This window comes from Panthera pardus, unplaced genomic scaffold (assembly GCF_024362965.1).
Source record: "Panthera pardus isolate Hobbes unplaced genomic scaffold, ASM2436296v1 HiC_scaffold_5, whole genome shotgun sequence".
Lineage (NCBI taxonomy): Eukaryota > Metazoa > Chordata > Mammalia > Carnivora > Felidae > Panthera > Panthera pardus.
This window is the reverse complement of record NW_026526980.1, coordinates 8,405,242-8,426,161: the sequence shown is the minus strand read 5'-3', so window position 1 is coordinate 8,426,161 and position 20,920 is coordinate 8,405,242. Positions and strand designations below refer to the sequence as shown.

Below are 20,920 nucleotides of genomic sequence, written 5' to 3'. Positions count from 1 at the left end.
CTAAGGGCACTGGCTTATTATTTTTTTTTTAATATTTGTTTTTGAGAGAGAGACAGTGCATGAGCAGTAGGGGGCCAGAGAGAGAGGGAGACACAGAATCCAAAGCAGGCTCCAGGCTCTGAGCGGTCAGCACAGAGCCCGATGCGGGACTCGAACCCATGAACCACAAGATCAAGACCTAAGCTGAAGTCGGACGTGTAACCGACTGAGCCACCCAGGTGCCCCAGGGCACTGGCGTTTTAAAGATGGCTTTATTGAGATAATATTTGCGTACCAAAAATTCACCCATTTTAAGAGTAAACTTTTCAGAGGTTTTTAGTAAACCGACAGTATTATGGAAGCATCACCCTAATCCGGTTTCAGAACCCCAAATGCCGATCTGCAGTCACCCCACCCCCAGCCCCGGGCAACTGCTGATCTGCTTTTTGACTTTATGGATTTGCCTACTCTGGACATTTTGTGTAAACGTAGTCCTACAATATGTGGCCTCTTGTGTCTGACTTAGCACAGTATTTCAAGGGTCATCCGTGTTGTAGCTTGTGTGACAAGTACGTCACTGTCTTTATGGCTGAATGATATTCCCTTGTATGAATAGACCACCTGTTGTTTATCCATTCACCGGGTGATGGGCATTTGGGTCCCTTCCACTTTTTAGCTCTTACGATAATGCTGCTGTGAATGTTCAGGGGTCCGTCTTGGAGAGAGACAGGCTTTTAGTTCTCTTGGGTATATGCCAACAACTGGAGAGCCGATCACATGGTAAATTTACGTTGGACTCTTTAACAAACTTCTAAAGTGGGAGAGCGTTAAGATGCTCTGATTTCTCAGTTTGGGTTAATTCGCCAAGGATTGAAGGTGCCCGTAACTCTCCCAGTATCCCTCGTAGGAGAGGAAGTGGCCACTTTAAGAGTAGAAGGTGATCTGTAGCGTTTGCTTGATCGTGTTTAATCTCACGATGCCCTGTGTCCCCTGCCTGGGTTCTCTGGTGGTCAGCAACAGAGACCGACTTGGCACCTTATCTAGGAAAGGAATGAATGCAGGATTATCAGGGGGCTCACAGATGGGGTGGGAAGACTGGCGATCCAGCCTCAGAAATGGCAGGGACGGGCTCCTTGGGATCTGGGGGCAGGAAGTAAGGCCCCTCGGGGCTCTGTCCACCTGCTGTGCATCCCCACCCACTTGGCTGGGGTACCGAGTGGGGCAGCCCCACCAAAATGGGACATATGATGCCAGGGGTGGGGCCGGGGGCCCGTCTCCTAGAGGAACACGGGATGGTCTTCCCAGAAAAGGAAAATGCTAGGTTTTCAAACCCAAACTGTCCACTTCCCTACATTCCAGGTGCAGGAACTGAGGCACGGAGGGGTGAAGACCATTCACCCAACGCCACAGAGTTGGAAAGTGGCCGACTGGGACCCCAGTCTGTTCTATCTGGCAGAGTGAGCTCCTGGGACCCCCCCACAGCTGGTGGGGCTGGGATGCCCACTGCCTTCTGAACTAGTCAGACTCCAGCAGCTTTCTGGGGCCGCCTCCAGGACTCTCAGGGGTAGGGAAGAGTATCTAAAAGGGCTTTGCTGCCCTCCTGGCTTTGCTCTTGTCCCCTGTGCCCTGAGCAAAGAGCCCAGTTGGCCCCTTGCCACCTTTGGTGGGGCCAGTGAGCAGGAGTTTAGGACGGGGGTGGGGGGGGGCGGTGCTGGGGAGGGCCATTAGCTAGGAGCTAATTCTAATTCACGGCCTTTTTCCTTTCTGTTGTCAGATCGAGAGGACCAGTCCATTCTGTGCACGTAAGTGGAACTCGTCTTTCCTGTTTTTCTACAGTTGAGGTCCAGCCTACTGAAGAAAAAGGTCCTTGAGGGCAGGGCTCTTTGATGCGTTCGAGGTATCTGGCCCAGAGCAAACGCAGCGTTTGCTCAGCGGATGGCCTCATGCAGAGGCCGGCACAGCCAACCCATCAGTGATGCCTGGTGCCGTCTTGTTCTGCCCCTTCCGCCTTTCTAAAACAAGCATTTGGTGCACGCTTACTGCGTGCCAGGCCCTGAAGCAAATATTTCACAGACGGATTTGCGTCTAATTGCATAACAGCCCTGTGAAGGGAGAGGGCATCTCTGTGAGGGAGGAAATCTGGGCCTGAGTTAAACTACTGCCCTAAACGATCATAATCAGCAACCACATTTGTGCCATATTTAGTGGTTGGGGTCACTGTGTCTTTGGTGAAGCCCCAAAGACGTCGTCAGAAGCTACTACTCAATTTAGAACCATTCGGAGAATCTTTGACATTCAGGAACACCCCTCTCGTCATGGGCAGAGCGATGGGTGCCCAGCGATCTCCACATCCTCATTTCTGGAATCCGTGGCCATGGCAGGTCACGTGGCCTGGGGGAGTGAAGGTTGCAGATGACGTTAAGGTTGCTAATCAGCTGACCTTACGATAGGGAGATTTTCAAGGTTATCCAGACGGCCCAATATAATCACAAGGTTCTTAAAAGTAGAAGGGAGGGGAGACATCAGGGCAGAGGGCCAGAGATGGAACGTGAGAACTTGACCTCAGATTGCTGGCTTTGAAGACAGAGGACGCCAGGGATGAGAACAGCTTCTAGAAGCTGGAAAAGGCAAGGAGCTGGACTCCTGCCTAGAGCTCCCAGGAAGAAATACAAGCTGGGATGCCTGGGTGGTTCAGTTGGTTAAGCATCCAACTCTGGCTCAGGCCATGTCTCATGGTTCATGGGTTCGAGCCCCACATCGGGCCCTGCTGTGAGCACAGAGCCCGCTTCAGATCCTCTGCCCCCCCCCCCCTCCCCCTACTAGTGCGCTCTCTCTCTTTCTCTCTCTCTCAAACTCTCGATTCCTCTCTCTCTCTCTCTCTCTCTCAAAAATAAATATTGAAGAAAATACAACCCTGCCAACACCTTGGTTTTAGCTCACTGAGATCCGTGCCAGACGTCTGACTGCCTCAGTTGTGTGGTCACAGATGCCGAGTTTCTAGTAATTTGTTACAGCAGCAACCAGAGGCCCATACCCTTCGCTCCCACTTGAACCCCTGTATCACTCCCTCCATCATTTGTTACCCAACAGACTGAGTGGGCCAGGCCTCCTGGTGACCATGAGGCAGATGGGAATGAGCCCAAAATAAACAGGATCCTTCTCCTCAAGGATCCCTTTTCTCAAGAGGGAAACAGCAGGAGGACAATAGTCACATACTTGTCTTTTATGCTCTTTGAATTTATTGCTTCACCCTGTGAAGGGACGACCTTTCAGAAACTAGAAAAAAAAAATACATACACACTTTTTAAATCACCGAAGTAGATGTATAATGACAAACTGTGAAAGTTACAAAGAATGAAATATATTAGGAACTAGGAGAATGTGTAAATGGGAGTTGTTCGAACCGGGGAAAATAGGAAAGGCCTCTCCAAAGTAGCGCTGTGGCAAGCTCTGTTCTGTCGACGCAGAGCCCGAAGAGGGACTTGAACTCCCGAACCATGAGATCCTGACTTGAGTCACAATCAAGAGTCGGATGCTTAACTGACCGAGCCACCCAGGTGCCCCTCTTCTGCTGGGCAGAAATGGCAAAGAAGAAGGGAGGGGAGAGGTTGCAGCACATGCAAAGGCCCTGGGGTCAGATGCAGCATGTTCTAAGTAAGAAACTGAGAGATCAGTTTGGCCTGAGCATGTCCCCCAGAAGAAGCCCTCTTTCTAGGAAGAGCCATTCCCAGGGCTGGTGGCTTTTATATTTAGTGCATTGGTTTAGGGGAAAAGATCTGCGGCCTGCCCATGCTGGCTCAACCACTTACAAAGCATGAGCTCAAATCTTTGTGATGAGTAAACCCTGGGAGAATTTGGGAGAAGAGTTTCATGTGGGGAACAGCAAGGGCAAAGTTTATGGGGTGTGGGACCATTTGCCTTTTGGGGGACAGAGAAAGTCGAAAGGGCTGGTCAGAAGGGGATGGGCAGGAGGATGTGGTCAGAGAGCAGGGCCTTACAGGCTGGGGTGAGGGTGTGGACAAGAGGCAGATCAGATCTTTCTGACCATTCAAGGGGCCCAGAGGTGCTACTTGGGGACATATGCTGGTGCTGTTAGGGTCTGGGGGGGGGCTTGCATGAGCCACCTGGGAACCCCCATCCCTGCACTTCCCACTGGGTTGCTCAGACTCATTGGTGGGAGATGCCAGTGTTGGGTCATTCTCTCCTCCAGGGGAGGTGACTCAGGCTGACAGCAGCCTTCTGCCACTCTCCGGAGCCCAGGGACAACATTGCCTCTTATAAAACTACAGGGTTTCCAAAGGTTTTCCACTGGGTTCTTTACCTATGGCTGGTGTTCCCTCCCATGTAAGCTTCCTGCTTTTACCCCGTCTCCCCTTATCCCTTCTGCTCTCTTTTTAATGTTTTTGTTTTTGAGAGAGACAGAGAGAATGAATAGGGGAGGGGCAGAGAGAGGGAGACACAGAATCTGAAGCAGGTTCTAGGCTCCGAGCTGTCAGCACAGAGCCCAATGCGGGGCTCAAACCCACAAACTTTGAGATCATAACCTGAGCTGAAGTCGGACACTTAACCAACTGAGCCACCCAGGTGCACCCTGCTCTATTTTTTTTTAATGTTTCTTTATTTATTTTTGAGAGAGAGAGAGAGAGAGCGAGCAGGGGAGGGGCAGAGAAAGAGGGAGAGAAAGAGAATACCCAGCATACTCTGTGCTGTCACTGTAGAGCCCCATGCGGGCCTTGAACTCCCGAACCATGAGATAGTGACTTGAGTCACAACCAAGAGTCGGATGCTTAACTGACCGAGCCACCCAGGCGCCCCGTTGGAATGTTACTATTAATTAAACTGTAGACCTTAGTTTTCGCTAGTTTTTCCAGTATTATCTTGGTCCAGGATCCCATCCAGAATTACATTGAATCATCATGTCTGCCTGAGTGTCCCCTGGCTGGGACAGTTTCTCGGGCGTTCCTGGTTTTTCATGACCCTGCTGATTTTGAGGACTGATGGAGGATTTAGTAGAACGTCCCTCCGTCTGGATTTGTCTGATGTTCTTGGTCATGAGTCGGAGGTCATGGTTTTGGGGGAGAATGACACGGGAGTGAGGTGCCTCCTTCACCCCACCGTGCCAGGGGGTACCTCACATCCACGTGACATCCAGGTGACCTAACATGACCTTCATCACCCGGCGCAGGTTCAACTTCTGGGTTTGGTAGTGATACCTGAGCCAATCGCCCCTTTCCTGGTCAGGTTGCTTTTGGACCATGTACTGCGTAAAGCCATCTCAGGTACCCCTGGGTGTGGGTCCTGCCAGACTTCTGTCCCCAGATGTGGCTGTACATTGGTTCCTTAGTGACTGGTTCAAGAGACCAAGAAACTGATCCCCTGGCTTCACCCGGAGACTTTTTTTTGGGGGGGGGGGCAGAGTCAGGGTTTGTTTATTTATTTTAAAGTTTATTTACTCTATTTGGAGGGGAAGAGAGAGAGGGAGAGAAGGAGTCCCAAGCGGGCTCTGTGCGGTCAATTTGAACCCACGAACCATGAGATCATGGCTTGATTCGAGTCAAATGCTTAACTGACGGAGCCACCCCGGTGCCCCTTGATTATTTTTTTGATTTAAATTTTAGTTAGTTAATATACAGGGCAGTGTTGGTTTCAGAAGTAGAATTCAATGATTCATCACTTGCATTCATCCCCCAGTGCTCATCCCAACAAGCGCCCTCCTCAATGCCCATCCCCCATCTAGCCCATCCCCCACCCCGCTCCCCCTCCATCACCCCTGTGTGTTCTCTATCGTTAAGAGTCTCTTGTAGCCTGTTTCCCTTTCTTCTCTACCTCCCCCCTTCCCCTATGTTCATCTGTTTGGTTTCTTTTTTTTTTTTTTTAATTTTTTTTTTTTTAACGTTTATTTATTTTTGAGACAGGGAGAGACAGCATGAACGGGGGAGGGTCAGAGAGAGAGGGAGACACAGAATCCGAAACAGGCTCCAGGCTCTGAGCTGTCAGCGCAGAGCCCGATGTGGGGCTCGAACTCGTGGACGGTGAGATCACGACTTGAGCCGAAACCAAGAGTCAGACACTTAACTGACTCAGCCACCCGGGTGTCCTCCATTCTTTTTGAGGGCTGAGTAATATTCCATTGTGTATATATACCACGTCTTCTGACTCGGTGCCTGGGGCAGGGCTGGGCGCTCCTGCATTTTTATCTAGTGTGGGGCGCTTGTGAAGCAGGTAGTCCAGCCAGTGAGCTGGGAGGGAGGCAAACACTGTCACAGGCATGCTCGCAGGGGACGCCGAGGGTATGGCTGGATCGGAACTGCGTGCGCCCGTCTGCCTTGGGGGTGGAGAGGGGGTGGCGTGGCCCTGGGAGCAGGGTCCCTGCCAGCAGAGGAAAGGAGCTAAAATGCCACCCCTCTGGGGCCCGTTTGGGAGCCCGGAAGGGGAGGGAGGCATGAGCTGGGGGAGGACTAGGGGGTCCAGGAGATTCTGATGCACACTTTGCAGTGGGAATGTCTGGTTCATCCCCCAGATTGCTGACCCCTGGGTGCAGGCTTTGTGGCAGAAAGACTTCTGGGGCTACCTGTGCCTGCAAGGCTTGAAGAGAGGCCCCTGGTCTCAGCTCCTGGGGAGCCTCGCCTGGGAGCAAGCCCAGCCCAGGATGGGGGTCCTCAGACTGTTAGCCAACTCACCTGGCTGACAAAGTAAAGCATTTTGTGGGGGGAGGTACTGGGGTCCTTTACGCTCCTAAGTGACACTGTCACGACAGTTTGATGCCCTGAGCAGGTCAACATGAAGCCATTTTGGCTCTAGGACAGGCTAGATTTTCACTTTAGGGGCAGCCCGTGAGCTAGACGGGGAAGAAGGGAGTCCTGGACTCAGCTCTGCCATGAGAGCCACTTACCCTGTCTGAGCCTCAGTTTCCTCACCTGCAAAATGGACAACTATACCCACCTCACAGGGCAGTCGTGAGGAATCAGTGGGTTAATTCATGGAAAGCACTGAGAGCAGGGCCCGGTGATGCCGTTTTGTGCGCAGTGAACAGAATTGTTGCTTGTAAGTTACGTTCGCAAGTGCCACTTCCTGCTCAGCCACAAAAGCGAAAGCAAGGGGAAGAAATGTCCAGAGTGACAATGAATGGTAGCAATTCATATTCATGATCAGTGTGTCCATATTATCTTGATGCATTGTTAGGCGTGGCCAGGGGTTCTACAGATAGCTGCTTACAAACCTTCTTTGTATCCCCAGACCAGGATTGACAGAGGCAGATGCTCAGGGGAGCCTGGCAGGTGACAGGAAGGGGTGGGTTAGGCCAGGAGCACAATAGGGAGTGGTGGAGACTGTGGCAAATTGGAAGGCTCTCACCATTCGAGGGGCGGCTGTGATTCTGCCCCAGACAACTTCTGCCGCAGGAGAATGCTGACCCGGTGCTCCCGGGGCTACGCGGGTCTTTTCCCCTCCCCAGAAGGATCCAGCTGCCTCCTGTGCGTGCTGGTCTGCCCTTGTGTTTTCTACTCAGCAGTGCCCTCGAAGTGTGTTGTATCTCATCAGACATAAACCAGTGTCCCTCCTCCTAGTGACTGCCCAGACATGCCGTATTTTATTTAACCGCCCCCCCCCCCCCCCGTGGATTGTAGCTTTGATTGTTTCCGGAGTTAAGAACTAAATGTAAGCGTGTATATAAGGATATACGTGCAATCAGTCCGTATTATTTACTGATGCCATATTTGCGAATTCATTGCTACTTGCTGATATGCATTTGTAACCTCCGACCGATACTCATGGTGCTTGTGTGGGCATTCGAGGACACGTGCAGAGCCAGGAAAAGTCTGAGTGGCCTGCCAGCTGAGGGAACCCTGCCGCCTTGTTTCAGCTCTCTGGCTGTGAACAAGTGTCCCTCACATGCTAGATTTAGCACCACGGTTTTTGCATTGTTGTGGCTTTTGGTTGGTGACTTCGCTGTTGATAATGCCCCCCAAGCCTCCAGCTGAAGTGCTGTCTTCCCTTTTTAAAAAATGTTTATTTATCGTTGAGAGAGAGAGACAGAGACAGAGAGAGAGGGAGCCAGAGAATCCGAAGCAGGCTCTGCCCCGAAAGTGGAGAGCCCAACGCAGGGCTCAAAATCACGAGCTGTGAGATCATGACCTGAGCCGAAGTCGGATGCCTAAGGAGCTGAGCCACCCAGGCGCCCTGAAGTGTTGGCTTCCTAAGCACAAGACAGTTGGATATGTCCGACAGAGAAAATTCATGGGTTGGATGACCTTCATTCAGACATGAGTTACAGGGCTGTTGGCCATGAGTTCGATGTTAGCGAATCAACAATATATATGGTAAAAGGTCTTTAAACAGAAAGGCACATAAAACAAGGTCATAGAGTGAGCAGCTGGGGGGAGCCTTTGGAGCACCTGTGCCCCAGGCGTGTGTGTGAGAGCCTCTCACCTCCCAAGGTTCCCAGGAAGAAACAGCATTGCTCGTTGGCATCTGTAGGGACATGGCATTTCTTGTCCACATCTGCTGAGTGAATGGATTTAACGTTGTAACAGAGAGGAGCAGGGAAGAGTATGGCTTACTTACAGATGGCTTCCGACCTGTGTGACCCTGCACAGGTCACTTAACCTCTCTGAGCCGGGTTTATGGAGAAGCCGTGAGGATGAAAAGGGAACCACCCCACAACATCGGTTGAGCGACCGACTTCGGCTCAGGTCATGGTCTTGTGGTTTGTGGGTTCGAGCCCCACGTCGGGCTCTGTGCTGACAGCTCAGAGCCTGGAGCCTGCTTCAGATTCTGTGTCTCCCCCTCTCTCTGCCCCTCCCCCGCTCATGCTCTGTCTTTCTCTCTCTCAAAAATAAATAAACATTAACATTTAAAAAAATACATAAATAAAACAGTGCCGGCCAATAAGGCTTTGTGTGCTGATGGCTGCTGAGAACTTGAAACGTGGCTCATGTGACTGAGGGGCTGGATTTTTTTTTAACTGACTTTAACTAATTTAAATAGCCTATAGCTAGTGTTTTCTGCATTAGCATGGTTCTGAAGTCTTACCTCCGTCCACTCCTCTGATTCTGCCCATGTCTCGTTCAGGCTCCTTTCACCTCTTGCCTGGACCACCGCGGTAGCCCCCTAACTAAACTTCCTGCAGCCGTGCTCCCCTGCTCCCCAGTGTGACCATGTCTCATTCATGCCTGGCTGCCTGCCTGCCTTCCTTCCTTCCTTCCTTCCTTCCTTCCTTCCTTCCTTCCTTCCTTCCATAGCTACTCATTGTGAGAAGTCATATGGCACAGCAGGGTGTGGATTTCAGAGTCAAACCTCTTGGGTTTTGAGGTCAGCCCTTTCACCAACCAGCTTGTATGCTCCCAGAGCCAAGTCGCTTAACTTCTCCGAGCCTCAGTCTCCCCATCTGTAAAATGGGGCAATAGGTGCTCCGCTGGGTGGTTGTTTGTGGGATTCAATGAATTAATTTGTGTAAGAGAGAAAGCAATGCCACTGCCTCCTGGTGAGCCCCCCTCTTCGCCGCCCCCCCCCCCCCTCCAAGAATCAGCTGCCTGCACTTTTGATGTTTCCGTCACGGGTCCTCAAGCCCCATTCCTCTCCTGAAATGGTTTCCTGTACTCATTGGAATGAAAGCAAAACTCTTCACCGCGGCTGAGAAGACTGTCCGTGATCTGGCCCCTTTCTTCCCTCATCACTTACCACCAACCGCCTCCCTCCTGACGCTCCAGCCACACCAGCTCCTCCCTGCTCCCTGCGTGTGCAGAGCATTTCCCTGTGGTGGATCTTTGCCCTTGCTGTCCCCTCTGCCGGCTGCCCCCTACCCTTGGTCCTTCCTGCAGGGCTCCTTTGCATTTTGTAGGGCTCTGCTCCCATTCTGGTGACCCACCCATGGCCCCCCCTCCATCTCAGCCCCCCAGCATGCCACCCTGGCGGCAATAACAGACCCTCAAATGACCCTAATTGCTTATTTCCTTGGCTAGGGTCTGTCTCCCTCTCCTGGAATGGGAGCTCAGTGAGGGTGGGGACAGTCTCCTTGTCCCCTAGCCAGTGCCCAGTAAGTAGGCATTGGCCGCACCAGTAGCTGGTTATGGAAAGAGCCCAAATGTCCATCACCTGATGATGGATAAAGAAGATGTGGCATGTGAGTGTGTGTGTGTGTGTGTGTGTGTGTGTATACACACACACACACACACGCAGAATGGAATACTAGGTGATGAAAAAGAATGAAATCTTGCCATTGGCAACAACATGGTTAGAACTAGAATGTATTATGCCAAGCAAAATAAGTTAGAGAAAGATACCATATAATTTCACCCCTATGTGGGATTTGAGAAACTTAATAGATGAGCATAGGAGAAGCAAAGGAAAAATAAGATGAAAAACAGAGAGGGAGGCGAACGCTAAGAGACTCTTAGATACAGAGAACAAACTGAGGGTTGCTGGGGGCAGGGGGTGGGTTCAATGGGTGATGCGCATTAGGGGGGACACTTGTCGGGATGAGCCCAGGGTGTCATGTGTAAGAGATGAATCACTGGGTTCTGTTCCTGAAGCCAAGACTACACTGTATGTTAACTAACTTGAGGCGGGAATAACAAGCAGGCTTTGGCTGTTGTTGCAAAGGCAATCCCAACCATTCCGCTGTTATTTGCAAATATATCCAGTCGCCCCGGAACTGTCATCAGCTTAGCTCTGCTTATTAAATTTCATTTTGGCCATTGTTAAAATCAGCCAGAGTGATTTGAGGACCAACATGTTGGTAGCAGGGTATGAGCTTTGACAAAGTAGCAGGGGTCAAGGTAAGCCCAGTTGAGACTAACAATTTGCTACAGATGATTATGCAGTCAAGAAGCTGGAAAGGGAGCAAATCTAATTTTTAGACCCAAGTCCTGTCTGGTCTAGGAAGCAGTTCATACAGTGCAAGTAAACCTGGGAGCATAGGTGAGGCGTGGAGCGGCCCTGGGTTGAGAGAGAGCTGTGTGTTCAAGGAGTAACCCGTGTGTTACGAGGGGCTGGATTAAGAGAGAAGGGAGTAGGGGAGGGGGAGATCAGAGGGCGGTAAGGGGGTCTTCTAGGCCCTGGGGAGGATTTTAAACTTTAAAATGGACAGGAGAGCACGAGGAGATACAGCCAGGGGTCAGCAAACTCTGACCAGTGGGCCAAATGAGGCCCTCCTCTATTTTTGTAAATAAAGTTTTATTGGCACACAGCCGTGCTTACTTGCTTTCCTGCTACCGCGGCAGAGCTGAGTAGTTGGGACCGGGACTGCATGACCCACGAAGCCTAAAGTATTGACTGTCTGGCTCTTCACAGGAATGGTTTGCCACCTCCTGGCTTATCCAGTGGGAAAATAGGACGTGATTTATATTTGCCCAAGGTCATACCGGTAACTGGCGGAGCAGAGATTTGAACTCAGTCTCACCTTGGAGCCCATTGTGCTATTCTGCTGATTGATGCTTCGGGGGAAGGTGGCATTGCTTCTGCCTAGAGGCAGTATTCAGAAGGGAGGCAATGCTTACCTGGGCTTTGCAGGGTATGTAGGAGTTGGACAGCTAGAGGACAGGAGCAGGAGTCACCTGAGGACTGGGGACTGAACAGCTTGAAACCCAGAGCTAATTTGGCTTTGATGCCAAGGGCAGACCGCAGGCTGAAATGGGCTTGTAAATGGGGTTCAGCCCTGGGATCCAGGACCAGCAACATGATGTGTAAAATCATGCAAAATGAAAATGCAGAGCCTTTTATTCAAAAAGCATTAAGAATTTGAAGATGGCAGCAACATAAGTGATCATTGCCGCTGGGGCAGGACTGGGCAGTGGGGTAATTACACGGCCAGGAGGCCTTGCACGGTCGCGAGGAGGGGACCAGGCAGCAAGTGCCCTATGAAACAGGACAGCGGTTTAGGGTGCTAGGATCAGGAAGGCATCTTCACCCCCAGAGATCAGAGGGCAAAAAAGCAAAGATACTAATATTTTGAAAGCAGCCCAGAGCACATCAATCTTCAGACACCCATGAGCCTGGAGCTCGGGGTGTTTTCTTTGGCACAACCTCCCAAGACAATTTATTTTTATCAATAAAACTTGGAAATTGTTGAGCCAAGCAGTCCACAGGGGGAGGAGCTGATTCCTGGAGCGTATGTCCCTCTTCCCCTCCCTTGTAAGGTGGAAGGCCAAGGCCACAATCATGGTCATGCCACATCTTTGCTGTAAAAGAGAAGAGGCAGGAGAGGCTAAAAACAAAGATGGAAAATGAGGAGGTTATAATGGGAAAGGAGAGCATCTGGGGATCTGGACGCTGGGTATACTGCGTCCTGACTCTTGCCTCAGATCTGAATTAGGCTCAGGACCACCTGCCAAGGTGACTTCCCACGCTCAGATTTTCTCTCCTTCTTGCTCTGATCGGAAGCTAGCCACTTCAGCCCGGATGATGTCTGTCAAGTATTCTGAGGTTAGCCTGATTGAAGTAATTCATACTAAGGTGTAAATGACTGAGTAGTTGGGTTCATTTGATCCCTGGTTACATTTTCAAAGAGCCTGCCAAGGCAAGTCAAGACTCCCACATATATGGAAGAGCCCTTTGATGGAGAGGGCTTCACTCTGGGTTTCACTCTGTCTTTTCAACATTCCATCCTCTCTTCTCACTTACCAAATAAAAAGGCAACGGGGCAAACAGCAGCTGTGGCATCGAAGAGACCCACACCAAGACCTCACTTCTTCTCCATTACCTCTTTGTGTGATAGCAGGAGCAGTCACGATCTCCAACAATTCCTTCAACCTCTCTGAGCCTCAGTTTCCCCAGGGGGGTGATGGGGATCATCAGTGAGTCTTTCATTAGGTTGTTGGGAGGTTTATGAAAAGATTCGTGAGCCCAGTGCCTAGCAGAGTGTAGGCCTTCAACAAACATCAATTCCTTTTCCTGTGCCCTTCTTCTGGCCTTAGTGCTAAAGCAAGTCTCCCGAGCGTTGTGCCTGTCTTATGGAATGACTGGGCAAAATGCAGTAGAAAGAGTCCTGATGGCATCGGCATCAGAGACCTGACTGTGTCCTTGCCTTGCTGTGTGACCTAGGGCAAGCTGCTTACCCACTCTGGGCCAGAGTTCCGCTTCTGTAATAACCAGGAAGTGATATGTCCTACCCTCAGGATTAGGGGAGGGAAGGTAAAGGAGACAACGCGTGTGAAACGGTGAGCGTAGGGCCTCTACTCCTAAAAAAGTCAACTCTCTCCTTAAATTTTTTTTTTTTTTTTTTTTGGTTTGGACTCTTTCCTCCTGAAGAAATGGGCATAATGACTCCACGGCTCCCCATTCACAAAGTGCCTCTGAAGCCACATGAAATAATGTGGCCATTGGGATAAAGACCATTAGGAAGAGGGAGAGGGCTGTACTGAGGCTGGCTTGAGGATGTGTCCTCATACCTGGAGATCAGACACCTGATGTCTGGACGTCGGTCCCCGCGGTGCTAGGTCCGGAAATTCAGCGCACATGTTTCTTTTTTAGCCCTGAGCAAAGTTGTTAACGGGTCCTTGGCAGGGCAAATTCATTTCTTTCTTTCCTAATTAGGAAAAAAAAAAGAGCAGGGACTGACCTAGTGCTGTGGCACCAGTTCAGCGTGTACAACCTTGAGCTGACCTCGCGGTAGACGCATTCTTTTCCAGACTTAACAAAAATTCTCTCTTGTGTTTCAGAATATTCAGCAAGCTCAGAAAATCAGAGTCTGGGCAAATAAGGGAAAGTCAAGAGAAGAAAACCAGAGGGGAGGACAAGAAGGGACAAAAGTTTTGGTTGAGGCCCTGTCTTTCCAATTAACTAGAAAGAATGGGAGAGTTAGAGGCAGTATCTGGAAACCTCAGATTAAACAGTCCCACTATGATGATCCTTGGTGGCCAAGAGAGGCAGGTGGTGTGAAAAAGCCATTTGATTAAAAAAAAAATCTGCTCGGGGCGCCTGAGTGGCTCAGTCGGTTAAGCGTCCAACTTCGGCTCAGGTCACGATCTCGCAGTCCGCGGGTTCGTGCCCCGCGTCGGGCTCTGGGCTGATGGCTCAGAGCCTGGAGCCTGCTTCCGATTCTGTGTTTCCCTCTCTCTCTGCCCCTCCCCTGTTCATGCTGTGTCTCTCTCTGTCTGAAAAATAAATAAACGTTAAAAAAAAAAATTAAAAAAAAAAAAAATCTGCTCATTTTCTAGGAGTACTCTTTTGAAAAAACAAACAATGTTCTGCTCATCTGAATGTATCAGTCATTTACACTTTAGTGTGAATTACTTCAACCAGGTTCATTCTTTGATGTTTGACTCCGATCATTAGCTAGCCACCTGACAATCAGAGTGGGCTTCACCAGAGGATGAAGTGGCTTATATCTGCCCAACAGCTGGTAAGATAACCTGTAAGGGAAGCTTCTAAACCTTTGACTAGGTTCTGGTACTGTGAGAGGTACCTATCTCCTTCCTGGAAGGCTGCCCTTTGCCTGATCTTTCTATTGGTAACAAAGCTAGTGATGTCTTAAAAGTAGATGATTTGCAGAGTAACTATTCTGTGTGGTTCTATAATGGTGGGTTCGTGTCATTAGGCACGTGTGCAAACCCATAGAGCGCACAACGCCAAGAGCGAACTCTGGTGAACTCTGGCCTCTGGGTGATGGCTGTGTCAGTGTATTCATTGATTCTAGCAAGCGTAACGCTCCGGTGGGGGACGTTGGTGGTGACGGGGGCTGTGCACCTCGAGCTCCAGGGGGATAGAGGAACTCGGTGTTCTTTCTGCTCTGTTCTTTCTGGGTTCAGGTCATGATTTCATGGTCTGTGGGTTCGAGTCCCTTGTTGGCTTCTGTGCTGACAGAGAGGAGCCTGCTGGGGATTCTCTCTTTCCCTCTCTTTCTGCCCCTACCCCTTCTTGCACCCTCTCTCAAAATAAATAAATAAACTTAAAAAAAAAACAGAGGAGTCCGAATAAACCTAAGTTTGGACCTTGGTGGGAAAACTCAGTTTTTCTCTTTCTGTCTTGCCATCTGAATTCTTTCTTGCATCGTCTCAGGAGTAGATGGAGCGAGTGGCCAGCGTTTGAGGCCCGGCCCAGCTCCGTCCCGGTGGCACGACCCTGGGCAAGCCTCCCTGGCAAATGACCCAGAGCTGCAGAAAGATACCCGCAGAGCACCGGGGGCAGCGATTTCCAGCGGCTCACTGTTCCCGTGTCTTTCAGAGGCGAGTCTGGAGCCGGGAAGACAGAAAACACCAAGAAGGTCATCCAGTACCTGGCCGTGGTGGCCTCCTCCCACAAGGGCAAGAAGGACACAAGCATCACGGTGAGTGCAGCACCCCTCCGTGCTTGTGGTCGTGACCTAGCACACGGGTCTCTGGGCTCTGGTGAGACGGCCAGGCCCATATTTACCGGCCCCTTTCCCCAGCAACTCACAAGGGTGGTCTTTTCCCACCCGGGTGGGCCCTTAGGGTCCAGCTGCTTCCTCGCCTCAGCCAGGATCATCGTCCTGAGGGTCCTGTTCCATGAGACGGGACGAGCCCTCTCCTGCCCCCGCGAGGACCCGTGCTTCACCTCAGGGCTGCCCAGTACTGGGAATTGCCATCTTGGACCAGTCCGTTCTCTGTTGTGGGGCTGCCTTAGGTGCCGTAGGACTTTGAGCAGCCTCCTGGCCTCTCCCCACTAGAGGCTGTCCCAGGTGGTGACAACCGAAAACCTCTGCAGGCATCCCCAGGTGCCCCTGATTGAGAACCACTGCTGTAAACTCCCTAGAGCTGAGACGCACCTGTCCCTCTTCCACGTGCCCCTTTGGGACCCCAGGGCCTGGGAATACCAGTGTCACCCAGCTCTGGGCTTTGGTCCAGCTCAGTTGCCCGAGTATCAGCTGGGTGGCGGGCATCGTGGGACGGGGTCCGGTGCTGAGTCCGAGCGATGCCGTCATTCTAACCCACCGGGCTTCTAGACGCTTGGGGAGGAGAGAGACTGTCAAATAACCATGCAGATGAACCCACGCTACGGCAGCCTGAGGGCTCGGAAGGAAAAGAAGAGTCGTTTCTGGAATCCTCCCTTCCTCGGCCCGTCCCTCTCCTCCTCTGTCTTAGCGCTGACTCATCTGTCCCACAAGAGGGGACACTCAGTGGGGCGCTCTGTCTCAAGGTCTAGGGCCGGGGAGATGGCAGAGTGGATGCTTCGGGACAGCTTTGGGGGGGCCCCCGGTTCCTGCCATTCCGGGTCTTGCTCTCCAGCCCTCGCAGGTGACTCAGTCACAGGGACAGCTGGCCCGGAGGCACTGGGGGAGCAGGCACGGGCGCTGGAACCCTGCGGGAGACTCAGGGTCCTGCCTTTCCCCGCTGTCTCTGGCACAGCGTGTAGGAACCTAGAACCCCGCAGCTAAGTTTACCTGGCAGTTAAACATTGCTTCCCGCCGTCTCTTCCCTCCCCGTAATCGTAATTCGACATAAGAAATAATAACGCTTAATAACTGGTCTTTACCAGGTGCCTACGATGTGCCAGACGCTTTGTTCTCTGTGCGCGCAAACGCGTCTCAGACGCGTCTCATTGATAACATTTTAAAGAGCCCCCCTCGGCCCCAGCAGTTACAAAGCCTTTTGCGATGTCTCAGTCGCTGAGAAATGTTAAAAGGGAGCAAGCAAAACCGAAAGGCCACGGAATCAAAGGAAAGCCGCTGCTTCCCTAGTTATCTCGGGGAATCCAGGCTGTCTGGTGGGGGGCGGGGGGCGGGGAATGGAAATCCTAATTCTCCAGACCCCCACGCGCGTGTGATTGAAATAACACTGACGTTTCTTTTATACTGTATCGTTCAACCACAGCAAGGCCCATCTTTTGCCTACGTGAGTAACTGAGAGTGTTTTCCTGGTGTGGACGGGAGGCACGGAGTGTATTATACCTGCATGCTCCTGACGCACCCACTGAGTCCCGTAGCTGATGGTAGAAGGGGCCCTCGAGTTTCCCAGCCCAGACCCAGTTCCCCGGAGTGCAGTCCTGCGGCGGTCGGATGCCAGTGTGTGGTGTGGGGGCCCGTATACCAGCCGCAGGACCCCGGTCGGAATGCCCCAGGGTGTCCTCCAGCCAGGAACGGATGTCCCCAGTTCAGAGCGAATCTCCTCGCCCTTCCCACGAACGCATCTGCCACCGGTTCCCCTGACTGGACCGCCCCAGAAGCGTCTGTCCCATCTGGTTGAGCGTTTCAGGACTGCCTGTCCCTAAAGCTTCCCTGGCTTGATTGACAGTCAGTTAATGGCGCTGCTGTGGCATGCCTTCCTCCCTCCTCCCTAAATTTCTTCCCTGAGCCCTGCCCCCCACGCACTAGTGTGCCCTTGTGCATGTGTGTGCAGTGTGTGTCTGTCTTTGCATGCTTGTTGCTTGACCCGAGGCTCCAGAGCCGGGAGACTCGGGGTTTGCGATGCCCTGGCTTTGGTGGCACGGTAAGGCCCCAGCTACGCGACACACGACAGGGTCCTGCGTGGACCTCTGCAGATATAAACTCATCTCTAACGCAGAGCTTGGGGGGGCTGACGTATGGGTCCCATTCTGGAAGAGACCCTCAGAAGCCCTAGCATGTGCTAGGATCACCCTGAGCCCATCTTAGTTAGCTCCTGGGAGGCAACGGCATGGGTGGATCAGAAGGACAATTGGGATTCTTGTTTGGGATCTGCTCCTGGGTGACCTTGGCCAAGTCACTTAACTTCTCTGAGCCACAGTCTCATCATCCACACCATGAATGGATTGGATCAGACCCCCATGTTTAAAGCCCCCCTGAGAAGGATCTTTTGCTCCCACCAGCTGGATTTCCCATTCTAGAAAGGGAATCTTTCTCGGTGGATATTGGGACCCCAAGTTTGGGTTGACAGGAGTAATCCCTTTTAGTTTTCTTCCCACCAGCCAAGGAGAGCCCCGTGCTCTCCTCGTACGTGTCCGTGAGTCCGCTCAGATGGGTTCATCTCTGGGAGCTGCAGAGAGCACTGGAGAAATAAACACTGTTCCCTTTAGGGACAGCTTACCCATGATGCCCTCCCCGTGTACAGCGGCCCAGGGAGAGAGCTGTGTGCTCCTTTCCCCCTCTAGAACCGTTCCTGGCTTCTCTTTAGCCCTGGCCTGCTGGCCTGAGCGAAGGGGCTGGGAGCACAGCAGAGGGAACGAGGCAAAAACCCTCAGAACCCAGCCTTTCCCCGGGGGAGACCTGGGGGAGGAGCTTGGACGGGAGGCCACTGGACCAGTCTGCAACTGCCGTGTTTTGGGGCTAGGCAAAAGCAGCTCATCGCTTTCCCGGCATGCGTTACCTCGTTGGCCCTTTCCTGCCATGATTAATCACATGACCGCGTTTGTGCACAGGAGACCCCCTCAGAAAGGGCCGGTGGGCTGTGTACAGTCTCAGCTGCATTTAACCTGATGAATGAAGCTCAGGCAACCTGCTTTGAAGCTTTTTCCTGCCAGTCAGTTAAAAGTATTCCCCGCAGGTTTTGTATTCTCTGTTTGTCTTTCGTAAAAGACTTCAGGAAGCTCGTCCTGAGAAAAGAAAAATTGCAACTTAAAAAAACAAATCACACTAAAACCGTCAGGAGAGGGATTATAGTGGTTTAGCTTGAAGACAGATGCTTGTTAAACATGAGCAGTAGCAGGACCGTCGTGGACAGCAGGGCAGGTTGTGCACTGCACAACTCCAAGGAGCAGAATTCATTACGATATAAAGGACATCCCCAACATTGTGCAGCGGTTCTGAGTGAAATGGCATTGTATAGATAAGCAAGCCCTGGTCAAAAAGTGGCCTTGCTAGGGATCCGGCGTCCTAGCTATCAGACAGCCCAGCCAGTTGCTTCTCTCCTGAAATCCTTGAGCAAACCTGGACATGGTCATTGGAGTCTCAAACAGCGTAGGCTATAGGATAGGAGAGAACCTGTAGATGAAGGGCAGAGTTTGGGGACAACATCCGTCTAGGGCAGAACTGTCAGTGTCTGGGTCACTTTCTCCATTAACTAGATGTGGGTAACTTTTAGGGTGAGCTGGAGAAGCAGCTTCTACAAGCAAACCCGATTCTGGAGGCTTTTGGCAACGCGAAGACGGTCAAGAACGACAACTCTTCACGGTTTGTAAGTAGCAAAACTCCTGTGGCGTCCTCCCCTGCCCGACAATGGAGAGTCTGTGCATGCAGGGGGCCCGCGACGGCAGGGGTGGAGGGCGCACATCACAACAGCACTTTGTTCCGTATCTTTGGTCCTGCCTCAACCTTCCGGTGCCGCAAGGAAGGGCTCCTGCCACACATCCCCTCATTCGTTCGTTCGTTCATTCGTTCGCTCGCTCTTCACTCAACGGTTAGCCAGTGAGCATCTGTTGTATACTGGGCACCTGTTAGGCGTTTGACATTTATTCAGTAGACGTTTACTGAGCATCTAGGAGGTGCTGGACGCTTAACCCAGTGCTCATTCAAAACGCAAATTGGGCCCCCGCTGTGTCCAGGCACGTACATCCTTCAGCAAGTATTTATTAGGCGCCTACTGTATACAGTCACTCGTACGCTTTTACGGGCACCATTCTCTTTTGTTTTCTCAGTGGCTCGGTTAGTTATTAGGCACCCACTGTGTACTAAGATGCTGCACTAGGCTCACAGGATTGTAGCAAGCAGTGCAGAAGCTGTTCCAGCCTTCATGAAGTCTGTGGTCTAGTTGGGGAGCTGAGAGTCCCCGCCACCTTCCCACAGATGCGTCCCTGGGCTCTAAGGGTCTCCCTTTCTCACTTGAGCCTAAGGAGGGGGCAGGAGAACCCTGAGAGTGGGTGGTCAATGACATGAAGACATGGCCCACATGTCCCAAAGAGGAGGATTAATTCCCAGCTGGATGAACTTGACCCTGGTGGGTTGTGGCTGAGCCAGCATGCTTCTGGGGTGGGGGCAGGGAGGGAGCCCTCCAGCCACCAGCTGCCCCAAAACTTGCCTTCTCCTTACTTACGGTTCTACCTCTCAGGAGCAGTATCCCTTTAGGCGGGTCATACTACCTTGCCCAGCCTCAGTTTTCCCACCTTGAAAATGGGGATAACCAGAGCCACCTGGGTGGCTCAGTCGCTTAAGTGTCCCGCTTGAGCTCAGGTCATAATCTCACAGTTTGCGAGTTTGCGCCCGACATCGGGCTCTCTGCTGTCAGCATGCAGCCTGCTTCAGATCCTCTGTCCCCCTCTCTCTCTGCCCCTCCCCCACTTGCACGCACGCTCTCTCAAAAATTTAAAAAAAATTTAAATGAATAAACAAACGGGGGTTGCCATGACTGGCCAAAGGCCAGTGCAAGAGCCAAATGAAATTGATTTGCGAATGTGTTTCACATCGGGAGGCCTGGATCCTCCCCCAGCTCAGTTGGTGGTAGTTCCTTCCCACATGCTGACCTGTGAGATTCTGAGTGTTTGCAAGAAACTCTCTGTCCCCCCACTCCCACCCCCAAATGCTCCCCGACATGTCTCCACTTGCCTGCAGGGTGGGGGGTGAGGAGCTGAGACTGGGGAGCCCCCTGTGAACCGTGTTTTCCTGTTGGCAGGGCAAATTCATCCGCATCAACTTCGATGTCACTGGTTACATCGTGGGAGCCAACATCGAGACGTGTATCCTCTGCTGAGCCTGGGCCACGCGGGACCTGCCCCGTAACCCACCTCCTGCCCTAGAGCCTGAGAGGCCCAAGAAAGGTGGCAGAGCAGCCCCTCCGTCCCCAGGCTCTTGGGCTCCTTCCAGAACAAATCTGCCTGGGGTTGTTGTGGTCCCACAGATGCGGACCCCGCTTGTAAACCCCAAACAGCTTGCCTTCGATTCTGGGTTGACCTCTCCTTAGCTGAGTTACCTTGGGCCAGTTACTCGACCTCTCTGTGTCTCATCAGTGGAGTGGGGGTGATAATACTGCCTGCCTCTCAGAGGGATTGTGAGAATGAATTAACTCATGTACGGCTCTTAGAACCACACGAGGGGCAGAATGAGGCCGGTTGAGGATTGGCTTTTGGGTGATCGTGCCTT

General features: G+C 51.9%; 1 protein-coding gene across 4 annotated transcripts in view; it reads left to right on the top strand.

Moving 5' to 3' along the window:
* MYH11 (myosin heavy chain 11) overlaps positions 1 to 20,920 on the top strand; it is a 123,060-nt gene that overhangs the window by 46,934 nt on the left and 55,206 nt on the right. For 2 of the 4 annotated variants that reach the window (XM_019468672.2, XM_019468677.2), the window contains exons 4-8: positions 1,754 to 1,781; positions 15,139 to 15,241; positions 16,746 to 16,766; positions 18,930 to 19,022; positions 20,454 to 20,517. In XM_019468672.2, coding sequence (XP_019324217.1) covers positions 1,754 to 1,781; positions 15,139 to 15,241; positions 16,746 to 16,766; positions 18,930 to 19,022; positions 20,454 to 20,517 — 309 coding nt within the window. The remainder of the gene's footprint in view (positions 1 to 1,753; positions 1,782 to 15,138; positions 15,242 to 16,745; positions 16,767 to 18,929; positions 19,023 to 20,453; positions 20,518 to 20,920) is intronic. The other 2 variants (XM_019468674.2, XM_019468678.2) reach the window with 1 other exon arrangement.